The sequence below is a fragment of the Amphibalanus amphitrite genome, unplaced genomic scaffold, assembly GCF_019059575.1.
Source record: "Amphibalanus amphitrite isolate SeventyFive unplaced genomic scaffold, NRLGWU_Aamphi_draft 000531F_arrow, whole genome shotgun sequence".
Classification (NCBI taxonomy): domain Eukaryota; kingdom Metazoa; phylum Arthropoda; class Thecostraca; order Balanomorpha; family Balanidae; genus Amphibalanus; species Amphibalanus amphitrite.
The window spans coordinates 438,957-459,923 of NW_024882025.1; the positions used below are offsets into that span (position 1 = coordinate 438,957).

Here is a 20,967-nt window from a genome sequence, read left to right on the forward strand (position 1 = left end):
GGGCGCTTACACGGGAAAGAGGGGTGCCTATAAAGCTTAAAGGGACGTCCTCCATGTGAAAAAGGGGCGCCTGGGACTTGAGCGCCCTTCCGAGCTGTCCGAGGTCGCCGGAAAGTTCGTATATGTCCAGCTCCTGCTGCACTATCCTCCAAAATAATTCGATTGGATTTAGGCCAGGACTGTTCCCTAGCCAAGTGTCCTTCCCCCAGATATCGGACAGATGGTCCTGACACCGCCTAGTTCCGGAAGATCGATGAGATGGAGTACCGTCCAGCATGAAAATGCTGTCCGACCTGCGGGACACCAGGCGCCGTTGGAGCACGGGGTAGTGGTCTTTTAATGCCAAATGCACGCTTTTTCAGTATGTTTTCTAGGTAGTAGTCGGGATCGACTTCGTCTTTTGCTAGATCACGTCCAGCTGGTTCAGCTCAGGCCCTGCTAGGACATCGTGATCGTTCGACATACCATTGCGGCGAAAATTTTTCGCAGAAGTCTGTCGGAACTTGGGCCGCGTTTTCAGCCCATGCTCGTTTTGGGGGTCCGTGTGGTGAAACCATTGAAACGGAGACTCGTCGCCGAACTAGACCCGCTTCTACATACCTACTCCGTTTCCACTCTTCTACCGGCCAGATTCTCCGTTTCGTGCAAATCTGAGGGCTCTGGGCTTGCTGATTTTCGTTATTTTGGCCGCACCAATAGTCAAGCGCCTTCAGTCAAAGGGCGTTCCTTCCTTATCAATGGACAACATTATCCGAGTGATCATTATGAATAAGACTTCAGATTCTCCGCAGAATGGTCAGACTTCCCAGGGGCTTTCTTCATGACGATCTTGGCGACGGTTGAGACGCAGGAGGACCATGCTGATTGGGGCTTATGCGTGACGCTACTTGTCCCTAAATTTCTTCCACCAGCGCTTGTTGGTGAAAACGGGGGCTTAGAAGTGTGAGGCAGCGTCCTTCCATGTGTTGCCACTTGCCAGCTTGGAGCATGCCAACAGCGCAACTACGAACCTCTCAACTGTAAAGCTAAACCTTCATGCTTAGGCGTTCAGTAAATGCGCCGTTCAATGGTTAACCCGGCGGCCGCTGGGCCTCCGCGCCACCCGCCGGCCGCTGGGGGGGGGGCATAAAGTTGCCCCCCCTTTACTTCTGCGACGATATCGTCGCAACGCGAAGAGATAGAAAAGCGAAACTTTGCACACATCTTCCTGAATACCTAGCCGAGGTTGTGTCCAAATTTGGTGTCAATCCCATTTGAAATGACGTCACAGTGACGTCATAAGTGAAATTATAGATTTGCGACTCTCATATTCCTCACGATACATCACATATATGGGACCGAATATAAAGGGCCGATTATTGGTCAGAAACTAGATGGAAGTGTAGTAAGATGTTTTAGGATGACAGCAGGTGCTGTCTAGTTCATTTACAGTCGAGTTTCATGCTCAGCGTCATCAGAAACGGTCCATATCGGAAAACGACAAAACTTTATGACGTCACTGTGACGTCATCTTAGGTGCTACAACCACCAAACTTTCCTCAAACATTGCCTAGGTATTCATTTGAAGCTATGCCAAGTTTCACGTTCGTAGCTCATCAGGTTTCGGAGATATTTCACAAAACGTAAAGGGGGGGCAACTTTATGCCCCCCCCCCCAGCGGCTCGTGGGTTAAACAATTACCCATGCCAGTGAACCCCATTGGTAAAGGTCAGCTTTTCAGATAATCTCCGCTTCAGAGAAAGACTCAGGGACACAATTCGTTGAAAGGAACGCGATATTTAGGAGCACATTGGAAACACGCCAAGTTGCATAAACGGTCGACGGAAGTCATCAAAACCTTCGTCGCATCCTATATAAGATTTTGTGGGGAGGGGAAGCGCGTGTGAGCTGAAATAATGAGAGAAAGAACATGATCTCTCAGAACGAGCTGAACTGTTAGCTGAGGTCTGGATTTTGAGTTCATTTTTCTTGAGAATTATTGGCTACGGTCGTTATTTGCAGGCTACGGTCGAATGGAAATCCGAACAATTGCACATATTCAAAATCATATCTGGTACGTAAATAAAATAGTTCGTGAAAACTGTACATGCACCAACAGGAGACACTCTGTGGCAAAGGTTGTTGGTATCGAAAGATCATTTCCTCGCGGTTTTGATATGTTTGTGCTTTGAAATATGACAAACCACTCCATTTTTGACTATGTAAGATACGCTTGGCAGCAAAAGCTGCCAGACCGGAAACGTACACTGCCGGTTTCGTGATCTGGCTAAAAATGCACATGTATTCCCCTAAAGGGTGCCTGACAAATATATGTTAAAATCACAGTGAAAGTCGACAAAAAAAGTTTTCGGCTCTAATGGGTTAAAAAGCAGATATCTTTCGAATGTCAGCTGTTTATAAGCTATTGTGCTGGACACTGGAATGTCTTCAGCTACGTTATGACTGAGTCATTACCAGGCGACTCAGCCAAAGTAAAAGGGCCTTATGAATTTATGCGTACCTTTATAGAAGGGGCAGATGATTAACGAAACAGAAGTTTGGAAATGATGAAAATGAAATAGTTTTGACTCAGCTCGATTTTAATAGTTTTACAGTTACAGGTTTACAGCTACAGAACATTTTTGCAAATATTATTGCCTGTTCAATTTGTATGTTTTCTTTACACGATTGATCCTAAGCACAAAGCCAATCGAGCGAAAAATCTTCAATGCGGAGACTCGTATGGTTTATACTGATCGTGCCATTGTTACGCATTTATAGATCTTCGATATCATGGGAAGTGAACAGGGAAGTTACGCTGATTGCACTGATTAACGCACTATTTTACTCTGTCGACAGGTGAACAGGTTTTATAAAGGTAATAATTCAAGAAGGTAATTAAAGGGTTTATAAACATCTGGTTTGACAGTTATCCTTACCTGTTACATAACTGAGCGTGTTCTAAGATTTATATTTACAATCTTAAATTCATAAGATTACCTAATTCAAAGTTTTGCGAGAAAAGATAGGTACGTGAAATCAAACGACATCTCTCCGCATGCGTTGCACATTAAAATAGTCGTTCTTTGTCTGGTCTTCATCATACTGTCAGCTCGCGTAAGTACCTATTTTGACATTGTTTTGCTGTAGGAGGTTTACTATATGAGAATCTATTTTTGTTATTAGGTACCTATTTTACATTAATTACTTCATATTAGGTATCATTTTCTCTTATGTCTCCCTTATTTTGTAAATCATATTTTTTCAATACCCACTTTACTATTTAAGATTTAGACAATTTGTATTGTAATAATATCTGTATCTATCATTGGAGGAATGCTGATATTATTGTAAGCCTTATCCAAAATGGAGTCAATTCATTTATTCATTCATTTCATTCATTCATTCAGTCATTCATTCATTCAGTCACTCATTCATTCAAGCATATTTTTCACTGTGCATGCATGTGTGTCCCATCACCATAAGCGAGTACCTATATTTATTATTTAACCTAGCCTGCATGCATCGTTTTGTTGGGAAACAGGAGATAATAAAAAGTGCAGGAACTACATAGCCAAAGAAGAGCGAAGCAAATGAAGAAGCCAAATATGATCCTCAGCATACGACTTTTCCTCTATGTATTCCTTTCTCTTGCCATCGTCTCCGAGTGCGTTCAAGGTAAAACTTATTTTCACCACCTTAACGATATAGCCTCCTTTTATCGATAGGTACTGATAAACGGCTCGATGGGTTTGTTTATTGTCATTGCCGGAATTAAAGTCGCTTAAACTAGGCGAACTACTGTATGTAGGTACTGACCATTGAGCACTGCATTTGGTATCGATAAAATTAATCCGCGCGTGACGGGTACCTATATTCATAGCGCGAGTGACTGAGGGGGAATCCGCTCCACTACAGAGCCCCGCATGCCTCCGAAGACCTACTGGTCTGAATTTAAAAATTCACACGGCATTTGGTAGCCCGGGAAAACTGTTGATCGAAGCCTAAATTTGTTGACCTCGAGTTCACTGATGATGCCAAAGCTCAGGTCAAAGTGAAAGTCATCAACATTTTGGCATATTCAGAATTCCGGCTCTGGCCGCCGCTGAACAAGTTACAATGAACAAAGTTTTGTTAGCCTACTGATAAACGCATGAAGAAGTACTGGGTAGGTATAGTCGACTACAGAATGATGTTCCACTCCTCAAAAGCTATCAGTTGACCGGAGCGCTAAGCTGTGTTGTTTATCACGCAATTAAAGGGACCCTCCCACCTTCAAAAAAGTTAATGAATTGGCACGAAAGTGATGTCGCTCGGTTCAGAAAGAGCGAAAACGAATATCTACCAAATTTCATCGAAAAATATTCACCGGTTTTCAAGATATTAGACTTTTACTTTTGTTTACTTTTTGGGATCTCCGCTGTTCCTAGCGACTTTATTTGAAAGTGCGGCATTTGTTGCGCGCAAAGCAGCATATACCACCGCGTGCTACCAAACGTTTTAGTAAAAGATTTAAAAATCGTTAGATCTCCGCTGACGTCACAAATTCTAAGGGGCATACCAATGCACTAGCCCCTTAGAATCCGAAAACTGCAAGTTTGAAATTTCATATCTCCGAATTAAAGCATTTGTCGATGTTGTGAGTGCCCAAACCGGTATTTGCAGGCCATGGCCACCAATTTGGCTATCTCAACTCAAAACTAATGTTAAGGCGGGAGTGTCCCTTTAAGCGTATTGTGAGTAGAGATTGCAATCCCGGGATCGGGATCCCGGGATCTCGGCGGGATTTTAATCCCGATCCCGATCCCGAAATTCCGCCAATCCCGGGATCCCGAAAAAAAAACAGTTTTTCACCATAAACAGAATGCAGCCGCTGCACGAGTCTTGTTTGCACTCTGCATGGTGCTGCGTGACATAAAGCAGATAAACTATTTAGCTGGCACCCCGTATTGGTCGTCCACAATCGACCGTGTTGTAGCTCCCGGGTATCACCCACAGCGGTTAAGCCGCTTAAATACGTACGAAAAAGGATCCCGAACGCCAAAAAAAATGCAGTATCAGCGCTGCAACATCTTTAGGCAGGATCACAGATCGTTCAGCGATTCTGACTTGCCTGTCCGTGGCCGGAACAAAAGAGGTCATCAAGACAAGTCTTTGAGCTCGTGTCGCAGAAAAATGTCACAGATGTCACGCAAGTGACGGCAGAGCTCACTGATTCAGACGTTGAAGACAGTAGAGTGGACTTGGAGCTCTCCCAGTCAGTGACTCTGCTCTCAAAGCGACTTTCGAGCAAATTCTGAGAGACATTAGTGATGAAAGCGGAACCGGAAGGAGGTGAAGTGACCAAGCGACGTCTTGAAAACACTGTGAAATAGGGAGCTGCCAAATTTAGCGTACACTGGTTGCGAGTTTTTAAGTAGGCAGACAGACCAGCAATGGCTTAAAACTGTCGCGCTAACTACGAGTAGCGCAGACGAAGAGTGAGTGAGGCGTGGATGTGCTGGAACCCGTCTAGTAAACGTACTGGTCGACGCACAGTTTTATAAAGGCCAATTGGGAATAAATACTTATGCTAATCAAATCGAAACGTTTTCTTTGCAAATTCAATCGTTTTTAATTCAAATGACATGGTCTAAGGATGGCTTTTGGTTGCCTCTTTTTTGTGGTAAGCTAAAAGACGCAAAATATGTCCGTAGGAAATCACTCTTACGACATTTAGTGACAAGACCGGGATCCCGGGATCCCGGGATCCCGAAATAAAAACTTTCGGGATCCCGGGATTGGCAAAACGTTCCGGGATTGCAATCTCTAATTGTGAGCATTGGGACAAAGCTATAATTTGTGAACTCAGCCCGTGTGATGCGGCATAGCCTACCACTCCAGGCAAATAATTGCCTGTGAAAAGTGGAACATCATTCTGTAGTCGACTATTCATACCGGGTCTATTTGAAGGCATAGAGAGGGAGAGGGGCTCTGTAGAGCCCCCGTTCCCCCTAAAGTCACTCGCACTGTGTGTATATGTAAACCTACGGACTTATGAAATGCACTGAAATTGTTGCCCAAAAATATATACCTCCTACAGGAATTAACCCAGTGATTGTTTTCAGAAACTGGCAATTTTCACAGCAAAGACGACGATGCTTCCAAGAACAATTCACAACCAATAGTGGACACTATTTGGTCGTACGAAAACGACACGGGTACGGTCACAAACTACTCGTATATGGCCTGTTTAGCCAAGCAACAACAGACATTGGGAACGTGATACTTAAGTCATTTGTTTTGACTTTTGCAATTCTTTCATAACGGAGCATAAATGATGTAGTGGGTCGTTTACAATAACATACTTTACATAACACGGTCTGTGTCTGAATGCATTGTAATGTGCTTATATTCCGCGTGATATTATTTGTAAACCTGGCCGCGTGTGATGTGCCGTTTCAGGTCCCCAGTTCTGGGGATCGCTGGGCTTTCCGAGCTGTGACGGTGATCTGCAGTCACCAATTAATATCGACACAGAAGAGATACCAAAGTACGAATACAACGACCTGTTCAACTTCAAACACTACGACGACGTGGCGTCGAGGATCACTGTTACAAACAATGGGCATACGCGTAAGTATTGCTTTAAAAGGAAATAGTGCACCTTAAATTGTATCCATCAATAAAAGTGAAAACACACATTATAAAACATTGGTTAAACTGATATTCATGCACTTTGACCCACAAAGATAAAAGCGATTTATAGGTACCACGCATTTATCGCACTAAAATTAACTTTTCTTATGACCGTCCTCCCGTCGTCGCTGTGCGTCTCTGGCGGGGCAGTCATGGCCACTTTCGACTACCAGCCGTCCAAGAATCGACCCTCCATCTCGGGCGGACAGCTCGGCGGCACGTTTGAGTTCGAGCAGCTGCACTTCCATTGGGGTGCGCAGATCGAGAAAAAGTACAGCGGTGCAGAGCATACCATCGACGGCGTCAGGTCAGAGGGCAGGCTGAACGGCCTTTTAGTTAATGATGGCGAAAATAACATGTCCGAAGTAACAAAGTAGAAGGTTTTAGACATAGAACCAGCTGATCTGTTTAAAAACCATGCACACTTAGAAATGTGCGAAACTCAACCGGTAATTGAGAGTGTCTGCTTGCTTGGCAGGGCTCCTCTGGAGATGCACATGGTCCACAGGAACGTCAAGTACAATACCATGGATCAGGCGGTCAACCACACCGACGGCATCCTCGTGCTGGCGGCCCTCTTCGAGGTGATCACATCGACAGACGGTCAATCATTCAGTCAGGAGGGTCACTTGCTTGCAATCATTTCGTTTATCCGCAGGAACGAAGCACCGGCTCCCTCTAACCTCCTTTCCCTCTTTCTCCATCTCCCTCTTTTCTCCCTGTCCCTCCCTCTCCCCTCCTCTCCCTCTCTTTCTCCCTCTCTCGTCAGATGAACACCAACAACGTAATGCCACTGTTACAAAGCGTTGATATCGTCCATAAAATGGTGGAGCCGTTCATGGGGAACGCCACGCTGAAGCCGCGGCCGCTGTCCTCGGTGCTACCCGAAGACACGACGGCGTTTTTCCGGTACCGCGGCTCGCTCACTACTCCCGGCTGCCAGGAGAGTGTCGAGTGGGTGGTCTTCGAGCACCGGGCACACGTTATCGTCGGACAGGTCAGCTGGGGAGCGGCCAGCGATCTGATCAACGTGTTTTGTTTGTGATTCCGCGAAGTAACGTTTCCATTTATTTTTTTTTTCAAAAGATTTAGTAAACAAGATGCCCATCTTTTTTGTTTTTAGCTTATCATACATATTTAACGTAACACATATATGCCTATACCCTTGCGAATGCACACATGCTTTCGCAACAAACATACAAATACAAAAAATACAAAAATACTTTCTCGTACAAACATACATTGCAAACTTCCTGCAGCTTATTTCCATACATTTTTTCAGCTGAACATGCTAAGCAAGCTGCGCCGGCCGGACCAAAAGCTGATCAGCCACAATTTCCGGCCGACCCAGAGTGTGAATGCCCGCAAGATCTACCACATGGTTTACAAGCACCCGGGTCAGGTGACTGCCGAGTCCGCGTCCGCTGGCCTGCGCAGTCCGCTGCTTGCGGTGTATGGCGCGGTGGCGGCCGTCGTACTCGTGTGCAACTCACGGCTGTAACGGCGGCACAGCTCTCCGACTGGAACGGACCGAACCTGATCGCGCTCTGGAAATACAGATATCATGGACGCAACGGGCTGGTTTGAGATGACTACACACAGTGGCGCAGCCAGGGGGGGGGGGGTCAGAGGGTCAGCTGACCCTCCCCCCCGAAATTTCTGTCAGGGGCCCGCTCGAGAGAGAGAGAGAGAGAGAGAGAGAGAGAGAGAGAGAGAGAGAGAGAGAGAGAGAGAGAGAGAGAGAGGGAGGGAGGGAGGGAGGAGAGAGGTCCTAATCTAATCGGACGAGCCCGCTTCGAGAAATGCCTACTGGGACACCACGGGTGAGGGGTCGGCCTGGGGCCCCAGGTGGACGGGGCCCGGGCCCCGGGTGGATGGGGCCCAGGCCCCCGAGAGAACGGGCCCGGGCCCCCTGGGTGGATGGGGCCCGGGGCCCCCGGGTGGATGGGGCCCGGGCCCCCGGGTGGATGGGGCCCGGGCCCCCTGGGTGGATGGGGCCCAAGCCCCCGGGAGTACGGACCCCGGGCCCCGAGTGGACGGGGCCCGGACCCCCGGGTGGATAGGGCCCGGGCCCCCGGGAGAACGGGGCCCGGACTCGGAGCCCAGGTGGACGTGGCCCGGGCCCCCGTGGGGATAGGGCCCGGGCCCTCGGGTGAATGGGGCCCGGGCCCCGGGTGGATGGGGCCGGGTCCCCGGGAGAACGGGGCCCGGGCCCCAGGTGGATGGGGTCGGGCCCCGGGTGGACGGGGCCCGGGCCCCCGGTGGATGGGTCCGGCCCCAAGCCCCCGGGGGTACGGGCCCCGGGCCCCGAGTGGACGGGGCCCGGACCCCCGGGTGGATGGGGCCCGGGCCCCCGGGAGAACGGGGCCCGGACTCGAAGCCCAGGTGGACGTGGCCCGGGCCCCGTGGGGATAGGGCCCGGGCCCTCGGGTGAATGGGGCCCGGGCCCCCGGGTGGATGGGGCCGGGTCCCCGAGAGAACAGGGCCCGGGCCCCGGGTGGATGGGGTCGGGCCCCGGGTGGACGGGGCCCGGGCCCCGGGTGGATTGGACCCGGGCCCCCGGGAGAACGGAGCCCGGGCCCCTGGTGGACGGGCCCCGGACCGGAGCCCCGGGTGGACGGAGCCCGGGCCCCGGGAGAACGGGCCCGGACCCTCGGGTGGATGGGGCCCGGGCCCCGGGTGGATGGGGTCGGGTAGGTGCAACGGTCTGGCCTGTACCTACCCCGGGATAAGTAACACCATGCCGGGACCACGGGAACAGACAGAATCTACGTCACCACATCACCACACCACAACAAACCTGGCCCAAGGCAATACAGGACCCATGTGAGCGCGTTCACCCTCGCCGGCTCAGGCCATTTTGCGTCCTTCGACGGCACAAGGGAGGGAGGGTACAACCCCCTTCCTCGCGTTTGGCCCATGATCGAGCTAGAGCTTCGCGGAAAAAAACGAGCGTGTTGCCCGTGACGAGAGGAATCCGAATATACCCAATTCCAAGGTCCTAGGCCATTGGTTGACCTTCCAGGTCAGGTCAATGACCCAAATGTCGGGAAAATCGGGACCTGTTAGAACGTCGTAAAATGTGGCTGCTATAGGGTTTTTGTCGGGGTGCTGATCACGAATATTATGTTAGTTTTGATCACAGATGATGTCTTTATGCATTTGGGCCAGGTCGGGTCAGGTCAGGTCATGTCAACCAGTAGGGGTCCTGCCGGGTATTCGTAGTAGGTACGTCTCAACCGCCTCTGACAGCTTCGTAACATGTTACGAAGGCACCAAAACTACTTCTGAAATGTTCAAATGGTTGCTAAAATCGAATTTAGCTTTTAAAAAATAGCCTAGAAACATGCATTACTTAAAAAAGTGTACCGAGGTCATCATAAGTCAATGACCTGACCTGACCTGACCTTCAGGTGACATTGACATCACCCTTATGCATGGGAGCAACATCAAATCACATGTTTGAACGCTTGAAACCACGAAAGGACTACAAACGCGCGGCTAATAACTACGAGCCGGCATACGCCGAACCGCGATTCTGGCCAAACATGGTCTCGGAAAGGAGGTCAAAGGTCATTTGGGTCTGGGTCATGAAAAATCTAGGATAGGTAGGTGTAAAATTGATCAACGCGAGGGTGCTGAAAGTTACGTCGCGATCAGCCGCTTTTTACGCGAGTTATTCGCGAAAAAAAAAACCTTAGGGGGTGCATCATCAACCCCTCCCCCCTGTGCCGGCGAGGGTTAAAACTTTTTGTGAGCGAATTCACGTAATGAAGAAGAATAATGGCGTAATCTAGATACTAGGGGAAGCGGGGGTAACACCGCCCCCCTAAGCTTTTCGCCATAATGAGAGAATATGTGTGAAGTCTCTTGGTAGTTATTGTCTTGGTTACAATATTTAAACATTTTCTCACGTGTTTTAGGTACTTATTTTGCATGCTCCTAAAAGGTTTTCATGTATCACGACTTTTAAAAATACCTTGCATAGGTATTTGCTGCCTACAAATTGTGTGGGTAACCCCGCCACCGGTGTTGACTGTTGATGTTAACCCAACCCATTCCTACGAAAGCTTTTAATTGTTCAAAGATCGCGTGCGATGAGTTTCCTGTCCGTAAGTGGTAATTTTCGCAAATAATCGGTAATGGACACCTAAATAGGTATAGGTTCATCAGCTGTTTGCCAGTTTTATACAGCTGGCAAGTGCTTGGTCGGGATGCATGAAAAATATTAAGTAAAAAATCAAATAAGTTGCTTTTTCCCGACTTAGGATCATCTACGAACATAAATGAAGCGTGTCTTTGGAGTTTCATCACTTATCACGCTACAAACAGGAAACACCGCAACCTCAATTGGGGTAACACCGCCACGGGGTGGCGGTGTTCCCCAATAAGTGATCACAAGCAAAAATCGCCAGCGGCAAGAATGTACTACACGGTTCAAGCAAACCTATCTTACTGGACAAAGCCGATCAGTTATTTTTTGATGTAATCAAGTAAATCAAAATGAGTCTCTACTTAAAGACATTTAAAAGTGCTCCCAACTCATCGAATTTTTATAAGAGAATGTGCATTTTTCTTTAAATGCCCACATTGAGCTTCGATTACACTGAAACACCGGAACACAAATCAGAAGACGCTTACCTTCGTGCGGTTAATAGGAAATAACGGATTTTTACACTTCACATTTCATACTTTCGCCGCCAGATGGGGTGGCGGTGTTTCCCACAGTGGCGGTGTTACCCCCGCTTCCCCTACAGCAGCCAATAGATGGCTTAGGACAGGCACATGAGCCTATACTTAAATCTTGTCCGACAGAAGCAGGCAACAGTTCCGATTGCATATATGCTATGCATATTGCGGAAGGGGCACTTTTCGGCCTCGAAAGATACGAATTCATACGTCATAGTAACATATTTCTGTTGTGGTCAATTTGCGTAAAAATTGAGCACCGGGTGATTATCGAGCTATTGTTCTATCCAAATTTTCTGATTCATACTCGCTCAGGGTTATCGTGCAGGTAAAGAGGGCCCGCTCAGCAGAATGTGTATGAAATATGGAGAGATTCTGAAAAATGAGTGGGGGCCCGCACACTAGGGGGCCCGCTTTGGAGGCGATGACCCCCCCCCCCCGAAACGAAATCCTGGCTGCGCCACTGACTACACATAATCAGTTGTAATTTTCTTTGTTTATGCAATGTGCATATAATACGATTCCCAAGTCTCAGCTCCATAAGTGGTGACCAATTAATATCAAATTGGGTCGACGACTCGGGATTTTTTTCCTATGAAGTGTGCATGTGCATTGTGCATTGCGCAATGCATTGGAGTTTCTGATAATTGCAGCGATGCACGACTAAATGAGAGCTGAACGAGAAGGTAATGAGCTCTTACACTTTATCTTCGAGGAGGGAATTATTGTCTAAGGACTCCTTGACTTGCTTCGTATCCTGCTCGAAAAAAGAAAGAAAAAGCGCTCTTATGTTTTCTCGCTATAGCGTATGCTTGCCTCAAATACCTCCAGAGCGTCTGTCCTGTCACCAGCCATCTGTTCCGGTCAATCGCGAATCGGGATCAATTACTGCCAAGGTGAATATTACTGAATACAACTGCATTACGACAGTAGCATGCATCATCGACTCTCTGTTTTGTTTCTAACTAGAAGCGCCATTTTGGTATACTAGTTATACCTGGACCAATCATGTAGGTTATTAGAAGGACTTATCCCAGAGTCGTCAATTGACCAGCAATAAATAAGCATAGGTATTGATTGGTCCAGAGTTCCCCTAGTTTGGCGGTATGCACGAAGCAGTTGAGCTTTCCCTGATATCCCGTGAATTGTGTACGCTCGAGCTGACCCGTCATGGTTCCATCGTTTAATTAATGTCTATCGTGGAGCTCGGTTGATCACCGTCGTCCCCGCGATGTCGGTACCGTACCACTCAAGTGAAAATGCCTGGAGCTGACATGTCTATTGTCGACCGATTGGTGTTGTCCACACACCCATCCCACGCGGTTTAGACACATCAGGATCGCTCGGATGCATCCGTCCGTACTCTGTTGGCAATGACCGGCGCTGTCAAATGCGTCACCGCCACGTCGCGCGTCGCTTCGGCGTAACTCGACCGCGGCATATGTGCAACATGAGCTGCCACATATATCATGCCGAGCGCGTCGCAATCAGAAATGACAGGCCAAGACCGTGTCAAGAGATCCAACTCGGAGAGAACTGGTGATCCGGGACAAGCGCAGATAGACGTTGAATAGCAGGAGGAGCGAGCACTTCCCGCTTGACGTCACACCCGTTCAGTTGTATTATTTTTTGTCAACTTGGTCAGTGGCGCGTGGCTGGTGAGCTACGTCAGACTGAGAGAAGAATCATCGACTTTGCTGCGCTTTTCTCAGCAGAATTTTTGCCCCATTGATGAGTTTTGGTATAGCATCAACGACAGAATAATCGATAAATTTGTATTTTATCTGCAACAATGAAAGCAGGTGAGCAAGCGAAAGCAACTATCCTCTAATAATGAAACAGTAGCGACTTTGTATATCACATTCAACGCACCATACACCAGACCTGTGAGCACAGGCTTGGAGTGTAACTTCACAACTAAAACACGTTCTTCCCAAAATCAACTGCAAACGTAGCGACACGTAGGCATCCGAGCGTAAACGCGAGCGAGAATGGTGATTTACTGCTAGCCACAAAAGCTATACGAAACTGCAATTCTATGGCTTATATTTCCACATCGGGCATGCGGCCGGAGCTGGTCAGGCTCCTCTCTGAGAGCCGCACCTTCAGGATGAGCGGGTCGGCGTGCCCGGTGGTTTCCGCCGTGCTGCGGATGATGTTCGTCATGCGTGACGCCAGGACGTAGCGGCGGGGTTCCTTGCTGGGCAGCACCGGGATCTGTCGCTGTGCGGCCGTCACCGGCTCCACCTTCATCTTGGGACAGAGTAGCGCGAGCACCCAGCCGTCGGTGATCATGCTAAACAGCCTCATGAAGGTGGTGACCCGGTGAGCGGTGTCAAGCCGTGCCAGCCCGGTGGCCTGCAGCACGTTCACCACCACGTTCGGGACGATCAGGACGAGAAACATCAGCGACATCACCAGGAGGACGTAGTAGCCGCGGTGGCGGAACAGTCGCGCCGAGTTGGCCCTGCGCAGCACGCTGTCCGCCTGCTGCTGGATCCGCCGGCCCTGCCGCACGCCCGCCCAGCCGATCAGCACGTTGATGACCATGCTGGTCGTGTAGGTGACCATGACGAATGCGGATGTGGTGAGTCGGTACGCCGGCGGAATGCTGAACCAATGGTCGCACATCTGCGCTGACGAGCCCACGCCGAGCGCCAGCCGCAGCGACACGCCGAACAGGAAGAAGAGCGCCGTGCAGATCCACTGAGCAGCCAGCAGAATACGGCGTCTTGTGTCCGTCATCAGGACAAAGTAGCGCAGACCGTGCACCACGGTCACGTATCGCTCCACGCTCAGCGCCAGGAAACAGACCACCGTCGATGTAGCGGTGGACGAGCGCAAGAACACGCCCACCACGCACAGCCAGGCGGGCGGCAGCGCGTCCAGCAGCTTCAGCGAGCCAATGGTGGCCGAGAGGGCGCCCACCACTGTCTCGGCGACGGCCATACTGGCCAGCACCTGGTACATGGAGGAGGCGCGCAGCTGCCGGCGGCGGGCGATGATGACCACCGGCACCAGCGAGCTGACAGAGACCACCAGGCCGAGCCCCGCCTCTGCCGCCGCCGACATCCGTGCTAAAGACGTGCAGGACAGTTTGAGACAAGTCTCTTCCTATGCTTTGTCGGTAGGATAGACGGCCAAGTGATGACGTAGAAATGAGCTTACGTTGAGTTCTTACAGCATACTCTTTGAAAATATGTACTGGTTGCTAGTCAAGTGTCAGCTGCTAGATGTTGCAGTACTATTGATGCCAGAGGGAACAGCAGGATCGGTCCTGGATAGCTGGTCGTTGCGCCAAATAGTTAAGAGTTGAAGCTAATCTGCCGATGCCAAATTCTGGCAGCTGCAAGTGTGCTGTCGTAAGACCAATGACTGCCTGTTGCAGCTCTCTCGACTTCCTGCTGTTGTGTATCCTCAGTTAGCGCTCCCAGTCGAACTGAGCAGCTGCGGGACCGAGTCGGCCGACGGGTGTGGTGGCCTCTCTCCGACTGACTACCACACTGTCCGTCCTGATAGAGTCCCTCCCTCGGACCAACGTGCTCTCCGTGGCAGCCATGGTAACGCAGAGACGCACTGGCCGTCCCGGGCGGGTCACAACTGAGTGCTGAGTACGGAACGGGTTACTGCACATGAGAGGGACGGTGGCTTCCGCCGACTGGTGACCTAACTTTGAGGGGTGACGCCGCCCCATGTAGCTATCGTTTTAACATCTTTGTAAAAAAAAAAATGTGCTCGGCCTTTGCTGACGCTGTTATATTGACTCGAACCGAAAGTTTGCTAAAAAATGCACATATACCCAATACCTTCTTACGGCTATCTGGCTAAGTTGTCGGTTTAATGAGTTAAACAGCTTACGTAAATTTATCCATTAAACGTGCTTGTATTATCCTCCAATATCTACTAAATTGATAAAAATGAAGCATTTACTGCATTCGTAGGAATATCTGCCGTTTGCCAACAATCATCTCACCACATAGTTAGGCGCATTATTACATTATTAGGTACCGGTTATAAAAAAATCTTGCCTTTACATTTATTTGTATTGACATGCCACAATAAAATAGGTATAAATCTGGTATGAAGTACCCATGCCACACAATGTAACACTTTTTCGCTTTCTGTCATGATCGCTTCTTGATTTTTTAGGGGTTGGAGAAGACAGGTACATAGTTAAACTATGAAGGTACACGGATGTATATTCGATGCAAACATTTCATGTGGACTTAAATATGGTTGAGCACCGCGATATAATGCCATAAAAGAGGTTGACATAATGCCCTTCTTCGAACAAAACTTGGCTATCTACTGCGTCCTCCACACGTAATTATCGATAAATCGCAAAACGCAATTCTATCAAAACCATTGTGATCCGATATCAGCATAACTATGGCTCTGTCAAAAGTGAAAATGGCACAATTTATCATTTCTAGTTCTCGGGCAGGCCGTACAGACCGGACGGGGCTACAACAGGGGGCGTTTGGGGCGGAGGTATGTACTGGTCTGGTATAGTCTGAGGCTGCTGTGCTGACTGTGCAGGCTGTGCTGGTGGAGCAGGCTGTGCCGTCTGTGCCGTTTGTGCTGTCTGAGGTGGCTGTGCGGACTCTGCTGGCTGTGCTGGCTGTGCCGTTTGTGCCGTCTGAGGTGGCTGTGCGGACTCTGCTGGCTGTGCTGGCTGTGCCGTTTGTGCCGTCTGAGGTGGCTGTGCGGACTCTGCTGGCTGTGCTGGCTGTGCTGGTTGAGCAGGTTGTGCTGGCTGTGCCGTTTGTGCCGTTTGAGGTGGCTGTGCCGTCTGTGCCGTTTGTGCCGTCTGAGGTGGCTGTGCGGACTCTGCTGGCTGTGCTGGTGGAGCAGGCTGTGCTGGCTGTGCCGTTTGTGCCGTCTGAGGTGGCTGTGCGGACTCTGCTGGCTGTGCTGGCTGTGCTGTTTGTGAAGTTTCTGCCGACTCCGCTGGCTCCGTCTCCCCCAAAGTTTCCGATGGCACTGAAGGCTGCTGCACAACTGATGACATTTCCGCCGGGGTCCTCGGCGGCTGAGCTGACTGTTCCGTCTCCATTGACGCCGATGGCGGTGGTGACATCGGAGATGGCGGTGACGGTGCCGATCCAGATGACGCCGGTGATGACGTCGATGACGGTGCCGATGACGTCGATGACGCCGGCGCTGGCGGCCCGGCAGGCCGTTCCGGCACCACTCCAATGGCCTCGTTCTTGTCGTAGAACTCCTCAGACGACTCACAGTCAACATCATGCCACCACTGGCAGGCGAAGCCGCGCTGGTTGAACACCGTCCCGTTCGGACAGAGGAAGGAGTGCTTGGAGGAGACTCCACCGGACGGGGGGCTGCACACGTGGAACGACTGGCAGCGCGCCTCCACGTCAGCGTAGTAGCCTGTCGGAGGAACGTCAGTCAGTGGGCGAATGCTCAGGACTACAACTTGGCACACAAATATATCTTTGCGATGTTTGTGAATGGGAATAGGAATGGGAATAGGAATGAAGGAACTGCGCTGGTAATGGCATGGTATTAGGAATTGATCAAATTATGGACAAATAATAAGCTCAATTATCGCATACTTTGGTAACGGTTCTATCGCTTTAATTGCCGTTGTCGGTGTTTTGACCTATTAGAAAATCCTCTCACAGCAACATCACCACCATGTATGTTTATTTAGAGCTTGAAGACTTGTAGGGGAGACCCGGGAGGTATGGGCCCCCTGGAGGTATGTGCCATCGCAGTTTTGAAGAAGTGTTGCGTATTTTTACACATTTGACCGCGTAAACTGGTAGCAGCCATTCCGTTATACAACCCACGTGATTTCCAAAATCTTCCTCAGTCTTCTTTGGCAATGAGCGGTGATAAAGCGTTTTTGCCCTCTTGGAGTAAAATACGGTACATACAGAAAATTCGTGATAAATTTGAACCAGGCTCATTTTATGATGTCAGACTATCGCTAATATAAAGTTTAAAACATGGAAATTAAGACTGGATAGACAATTGGAAGCTTTCTTGCAAGATTATGAGCTGAGATGCTACGCACATTATGGCGTCCTAACCGGGAGGTTCGGGCCACCCACCCCCCGTTGATCCTAAGTCAATAAAATGATGCTTTCATTGAATGTCCGCTTCAATAAGTTTTATTTTTGTCGCGCAAGGTCGAAAATTTAACTACAAATTTCATTCGAACAAAAAAATATTATTTATCTTATTTCACGGAGCATTATTGAGTTAACCAAAATGCATATGTGCCCACGTGACCCCCATGAAGTAAGCTGTTGATCGCTTATGCGGTTCCTGGACTCTAGAGAGATCAGGGTAGATACCAGCTACGAGTATTTTTCTCATTGTCGAGAAAAGAATATGAAACATGGCACCGGCGCATACCTCCCGGACCATGGCCCATACCTCCCGGTGTATTTTGATGGATCGAAAAAGCGCATGATTTATTTAAAGTTATCTCGAGACAAAATAGGTGATCCCAGATGCCTAATATCAGGCACACTTTGCAGGCGAAAGGCAATTTCACGTACACAGAGTGAAAAACCGGGTCTAGCCACCGCCCTCTGGAAGAAAATTGCCTTTTCACAAAACCGGCCCATACCTCCCGGGTCTCCCCTACCTTTGGAAGACGAGACTTATACCCGGAACAAAGATGATTAGCGAACGAAAGCCTACCCGAGCCAATTTCCAGTCTGCAATGGATCCCTCCCCCCCCCCCCATAGCCTCCCTTTCACACATATACCCGCAGCCCCCACAGCCTATTACACAGCTCCACAGCCCCCACACATCCCCACACCCCACCACACACTCCCGTCCCACCTGCTGTTCTGTCGTCACAGCTGAAGGCGGTGGGCGGCACGGCACTGAAGATGGGGTAGTCGACGCCGGGCTCCCCCGGCACGGCCTCCCTCAGCCACTGGAGGGGGTCCGTTGAACCGCCGTGGTGGCCGTGCTCTGTGCCGGGGTCACCCCCGCTCGGCGGCGACGGCGACTGGGGGGGGGGGGACGCACAGCGGTGAGGGTTAGGCAGACACGTTAAGTGCATATGTTGCGTGACTCACACTAGCCCTTGTAGGCTAAGCGTGACTCTTTTGTATCATTATTTACTTTTTGACTACCCGATTCTAAGCATACCGTTTCGCAAAACATGAACACGCTCTTCACAATTTGTAAACAATACTGCAGCACCGACCCATTTCTTTAATTAAGAATATCATACTTCCATGGACAGCTGCTGCTCATTATAACGCTTCTGTTGTGACAGTGTCTGGCAGCTACTAACGAAGCCGCGACGAGCCATCGCATCTCCGTCAGACTGACCTGCGGGCCTTCCTGGTCCCCGGAATCCAGCGGAGGTCGCTCGGTGTTCCCCGATGACGTGGGCTTGCTGCTCGAGTCGGGCCCGACTGGAGGTGGGGTTATCGATTCGACCGGGGGCATCGGGGAGGCGTCGCCGGGGGAGGGCAGCTTCGGATCGCTGGGCGAAGGAGCCTGCGGGTTTGCGGGAGCGTTAGAGTTGGTTGGGGCTTCGGGACCAGATGGGGCTGGAGGGCCGGCCGGGGTCGGGGAAAGAGGGCCAGTCGGGGAAGGGACGTTTTCAGTGTCTGTTGACTGTCCCTCGCTGGCTGTCGGTTGCCCCTCAGCTGGTGACGGCTGCACCCCAGTCTCCCCTGGACCTCCTTCCGTGGCTGCTGTCAGCCCCTCAGTACCAGGACCCTCGGCGTCGTCCGGTCGCGTTGGACTCGGTAGGACCAGCGGCTGGTCCGGTCGCGGGTACTGGTACTTTGTGGCCTCGGTAGGAGTCGACTGCTCCTCTGTTGGGGACGTCTGTCCCCCAGTCGGGGTGGGTCCACTTCCACTGGGTGCTGGCAGGCCCTCACTGGGTGCTGAAGGTCCCTCAGAGGGTGGTGAAGGTCCCTCTGTGGGTGCGGAAGGTCCCTCACTGGGTGCTGGCGGGCCCTCTGTGGGTGCCGAAGATCCCCCAGTGGCTGCTGGCGGCCCCTCAGTTGGTGCCGGTGTCTGTTCGACGCTGCCCGGGAGCGGAGGGGTCGGCAGGACCAGCGGCTGCTCTGGCGGAGGGTATTTGTACTCCATGGCCAGACCGGGAGTGGCCAGCACTGACGAAAAAACGTGCGCCGAGTGTAAGACTCTCGTCATGAGCAGATAATTTACATTCATTATACCTATTTAGAGGTAAGGTAAAGAGCTTCGAAACATCAGTTGTTTTGAACATTTTATGATAAGTAAAATTTAAAATGTATTAGAAATTAAAGGACCTTATTTTGTTACAACATTAACTGTCTGTCGTTTTATTTTAACTCTTTTGTCGTTTTTTTAAAGTTTGATGTTTTTAGGAGATTTTTTTTTTGAAATTTCAGTGCAACACGGCACAAACTATCGATTTGCAAGCTCCACACTTACCAATCAGGATAAGGCACCTCCACATCTTCTCACACATTTTCCTCCACAACAACTGAAAACCTAAACGCGTCCGCATACCATTTATACCGGCAGATGCTCCGACCTGTACTCGGTCACGTGACCACGCCGGTGTACTCGGCACAGGGTCACGTGTTGGTCTGTCACTTTCACCACTCGGCAGTGCGTATGCGCGTGTGCGTGGAGGGCCGTGCGATCGCCTGGGGAGGGAGGCGCTCATCTGGCGCTGACACCTGAACCTCCGCCTCCACTGCCAATGTCACACAGGTCGTTTCGGGGTCAGGACCGTGACCTCGGGACAGCGCGCCGCGGCTGGCAGCGCCACTAGCTCACCCCTATAGTGGTGATCCAGCGGACTCGTGCTGCGCTCAGCCTTGTGGTAGGCCACGAGTTTTCCAAATATCTGTCAACTCGCGACGAACAGGAAATCGATGTAAATTTCATGTGATTCATTTCCTTTTCTCTTCTGTCGCTAGTTAGCCTGGCCGTACCCTCCGTATTGTTTGGTTGCCGTTTCAGTGTTGTTTAGTGTTTATGTTCAAGGATTCCAGTGCTACGTTTTGGAGTGGAAGAATGGACGTATTGAATATTCAGTTGCAAACATACTTATATCCATGAAGTGAGTATCATAGTCTGAATCATCGGACAGTATCGACTGAATCATGGGGATACAATAGCCGTTTTCACGACGGGATAGGTATGTGGTGAATGCACCTAATTTGACCAAATCTGCACCAACTCTCTTTTACAATAAATATCCTCATATCACGAATTTATTTCAGTGTTTTAGTCTATGATTATGTCTGATAGCATGACAAAGAAGGCATGCATACACCCATACACATGTATAAGCAATTAAAAAGCAATTGGCGCAACCCAAGCTAATAGTTACGAAGAATCATCCTGAACCTAATTTGACCAAATCTGCACCAAATCTGACGACATGTGTCCCAAATGGTACCAGATGGCCGTCGTTGAAAACCGCTAATATATATTTTCTTCCAACTAGTTGGACTTCGCCATCGCGGAATTAGGACATTGAAGCCACTTACGGATCCCAACGGACCTCTGGGGTATTTGCCTATGCCTAGCTCCCGGCCCGCAGTGCTCGAATGTAGTCGTTTCTGAGTATGGAATAGAAACTGTAAGTTATGTAAGTAATGTATGTTTTATAGTTATGA

General features: G+C 49.9%; 3 protein-coding genes across 3 annotated transcripts; 1 reads left to right on the forward strand and 2 right to left on the reverse strand.

The window, feature by feature from the left end:
* The first annotated feature begins 2,835 nt into the window (after window positions 1-2,835).
* Window positions 2,836-8,231, forward strand: LOC122393333 (putative carbonic anhydrase 3). The gene is made up of 8 exons (XM_043389261.1): window positions 2,836-3,096; window positions 3,524-3,657; window positions 6,087-6,179; window positions 6,424-6,594; window positions 6,808-6,964; window positions 7,136-7,241; window positions 7,427-7,654; window positions 7,940-8,231. The coding sequence occupies exons 2-8, from the start codon at window positions 3,573-3,575 to the stop codon at window positions 8,156-8,158; spliced, it is 1,059 nt and encodes a 352-aa protein (XP_043245196.1). The 5' UTR covers window positions 2,836-3,096; window positions 3,524-3,572; the 3' UTR covers window positions 8,159-8,231.
* A 5,158-nt stretch (window positions 8,232-13,389) lies between these two features.
* LOC122393341 (melanocyte-stimulating hormone receptor-like) lies at window positions 13,390-14,418 on the reverse strand. The gene has a single exon (XM_043389274.1). The coding sequence runs from the start codon at window positions 14,416-14,418 to the stop codon at window positions 13,390-13,392; it is 1,029 nt and encodes a 342-aa protein (XP_043245209.1).
* Window positions 14,419-15,370: 952 nt separating this feature from the next.
* LOC122393352 (extensin-like) lies at window positions 15,371-20,059 on the reverse strand. The gene is made up of 4 exons (XM_043389294.1): window positions 19,769-20,059; window positions 18,668-19,464; window positions 18,167-18,338; window positions 15,371-16,737 (listed from the first exon to the last, which is right to left on the reverse strand). Exons 1-4 carry the CDS (start codon window positions 20,004-20,006, stop codon window positions 15,776-15,778), a joined length of 2,169 nt encoding a protein of 722 aa, XP_043245229.1. The 5' UTR covers window positions 20,007-20,059; the 3' UTR covers window positions 15,371-15,775.
* Window positions 20,060-20,967: the final 908 nt, after the last annotated feature.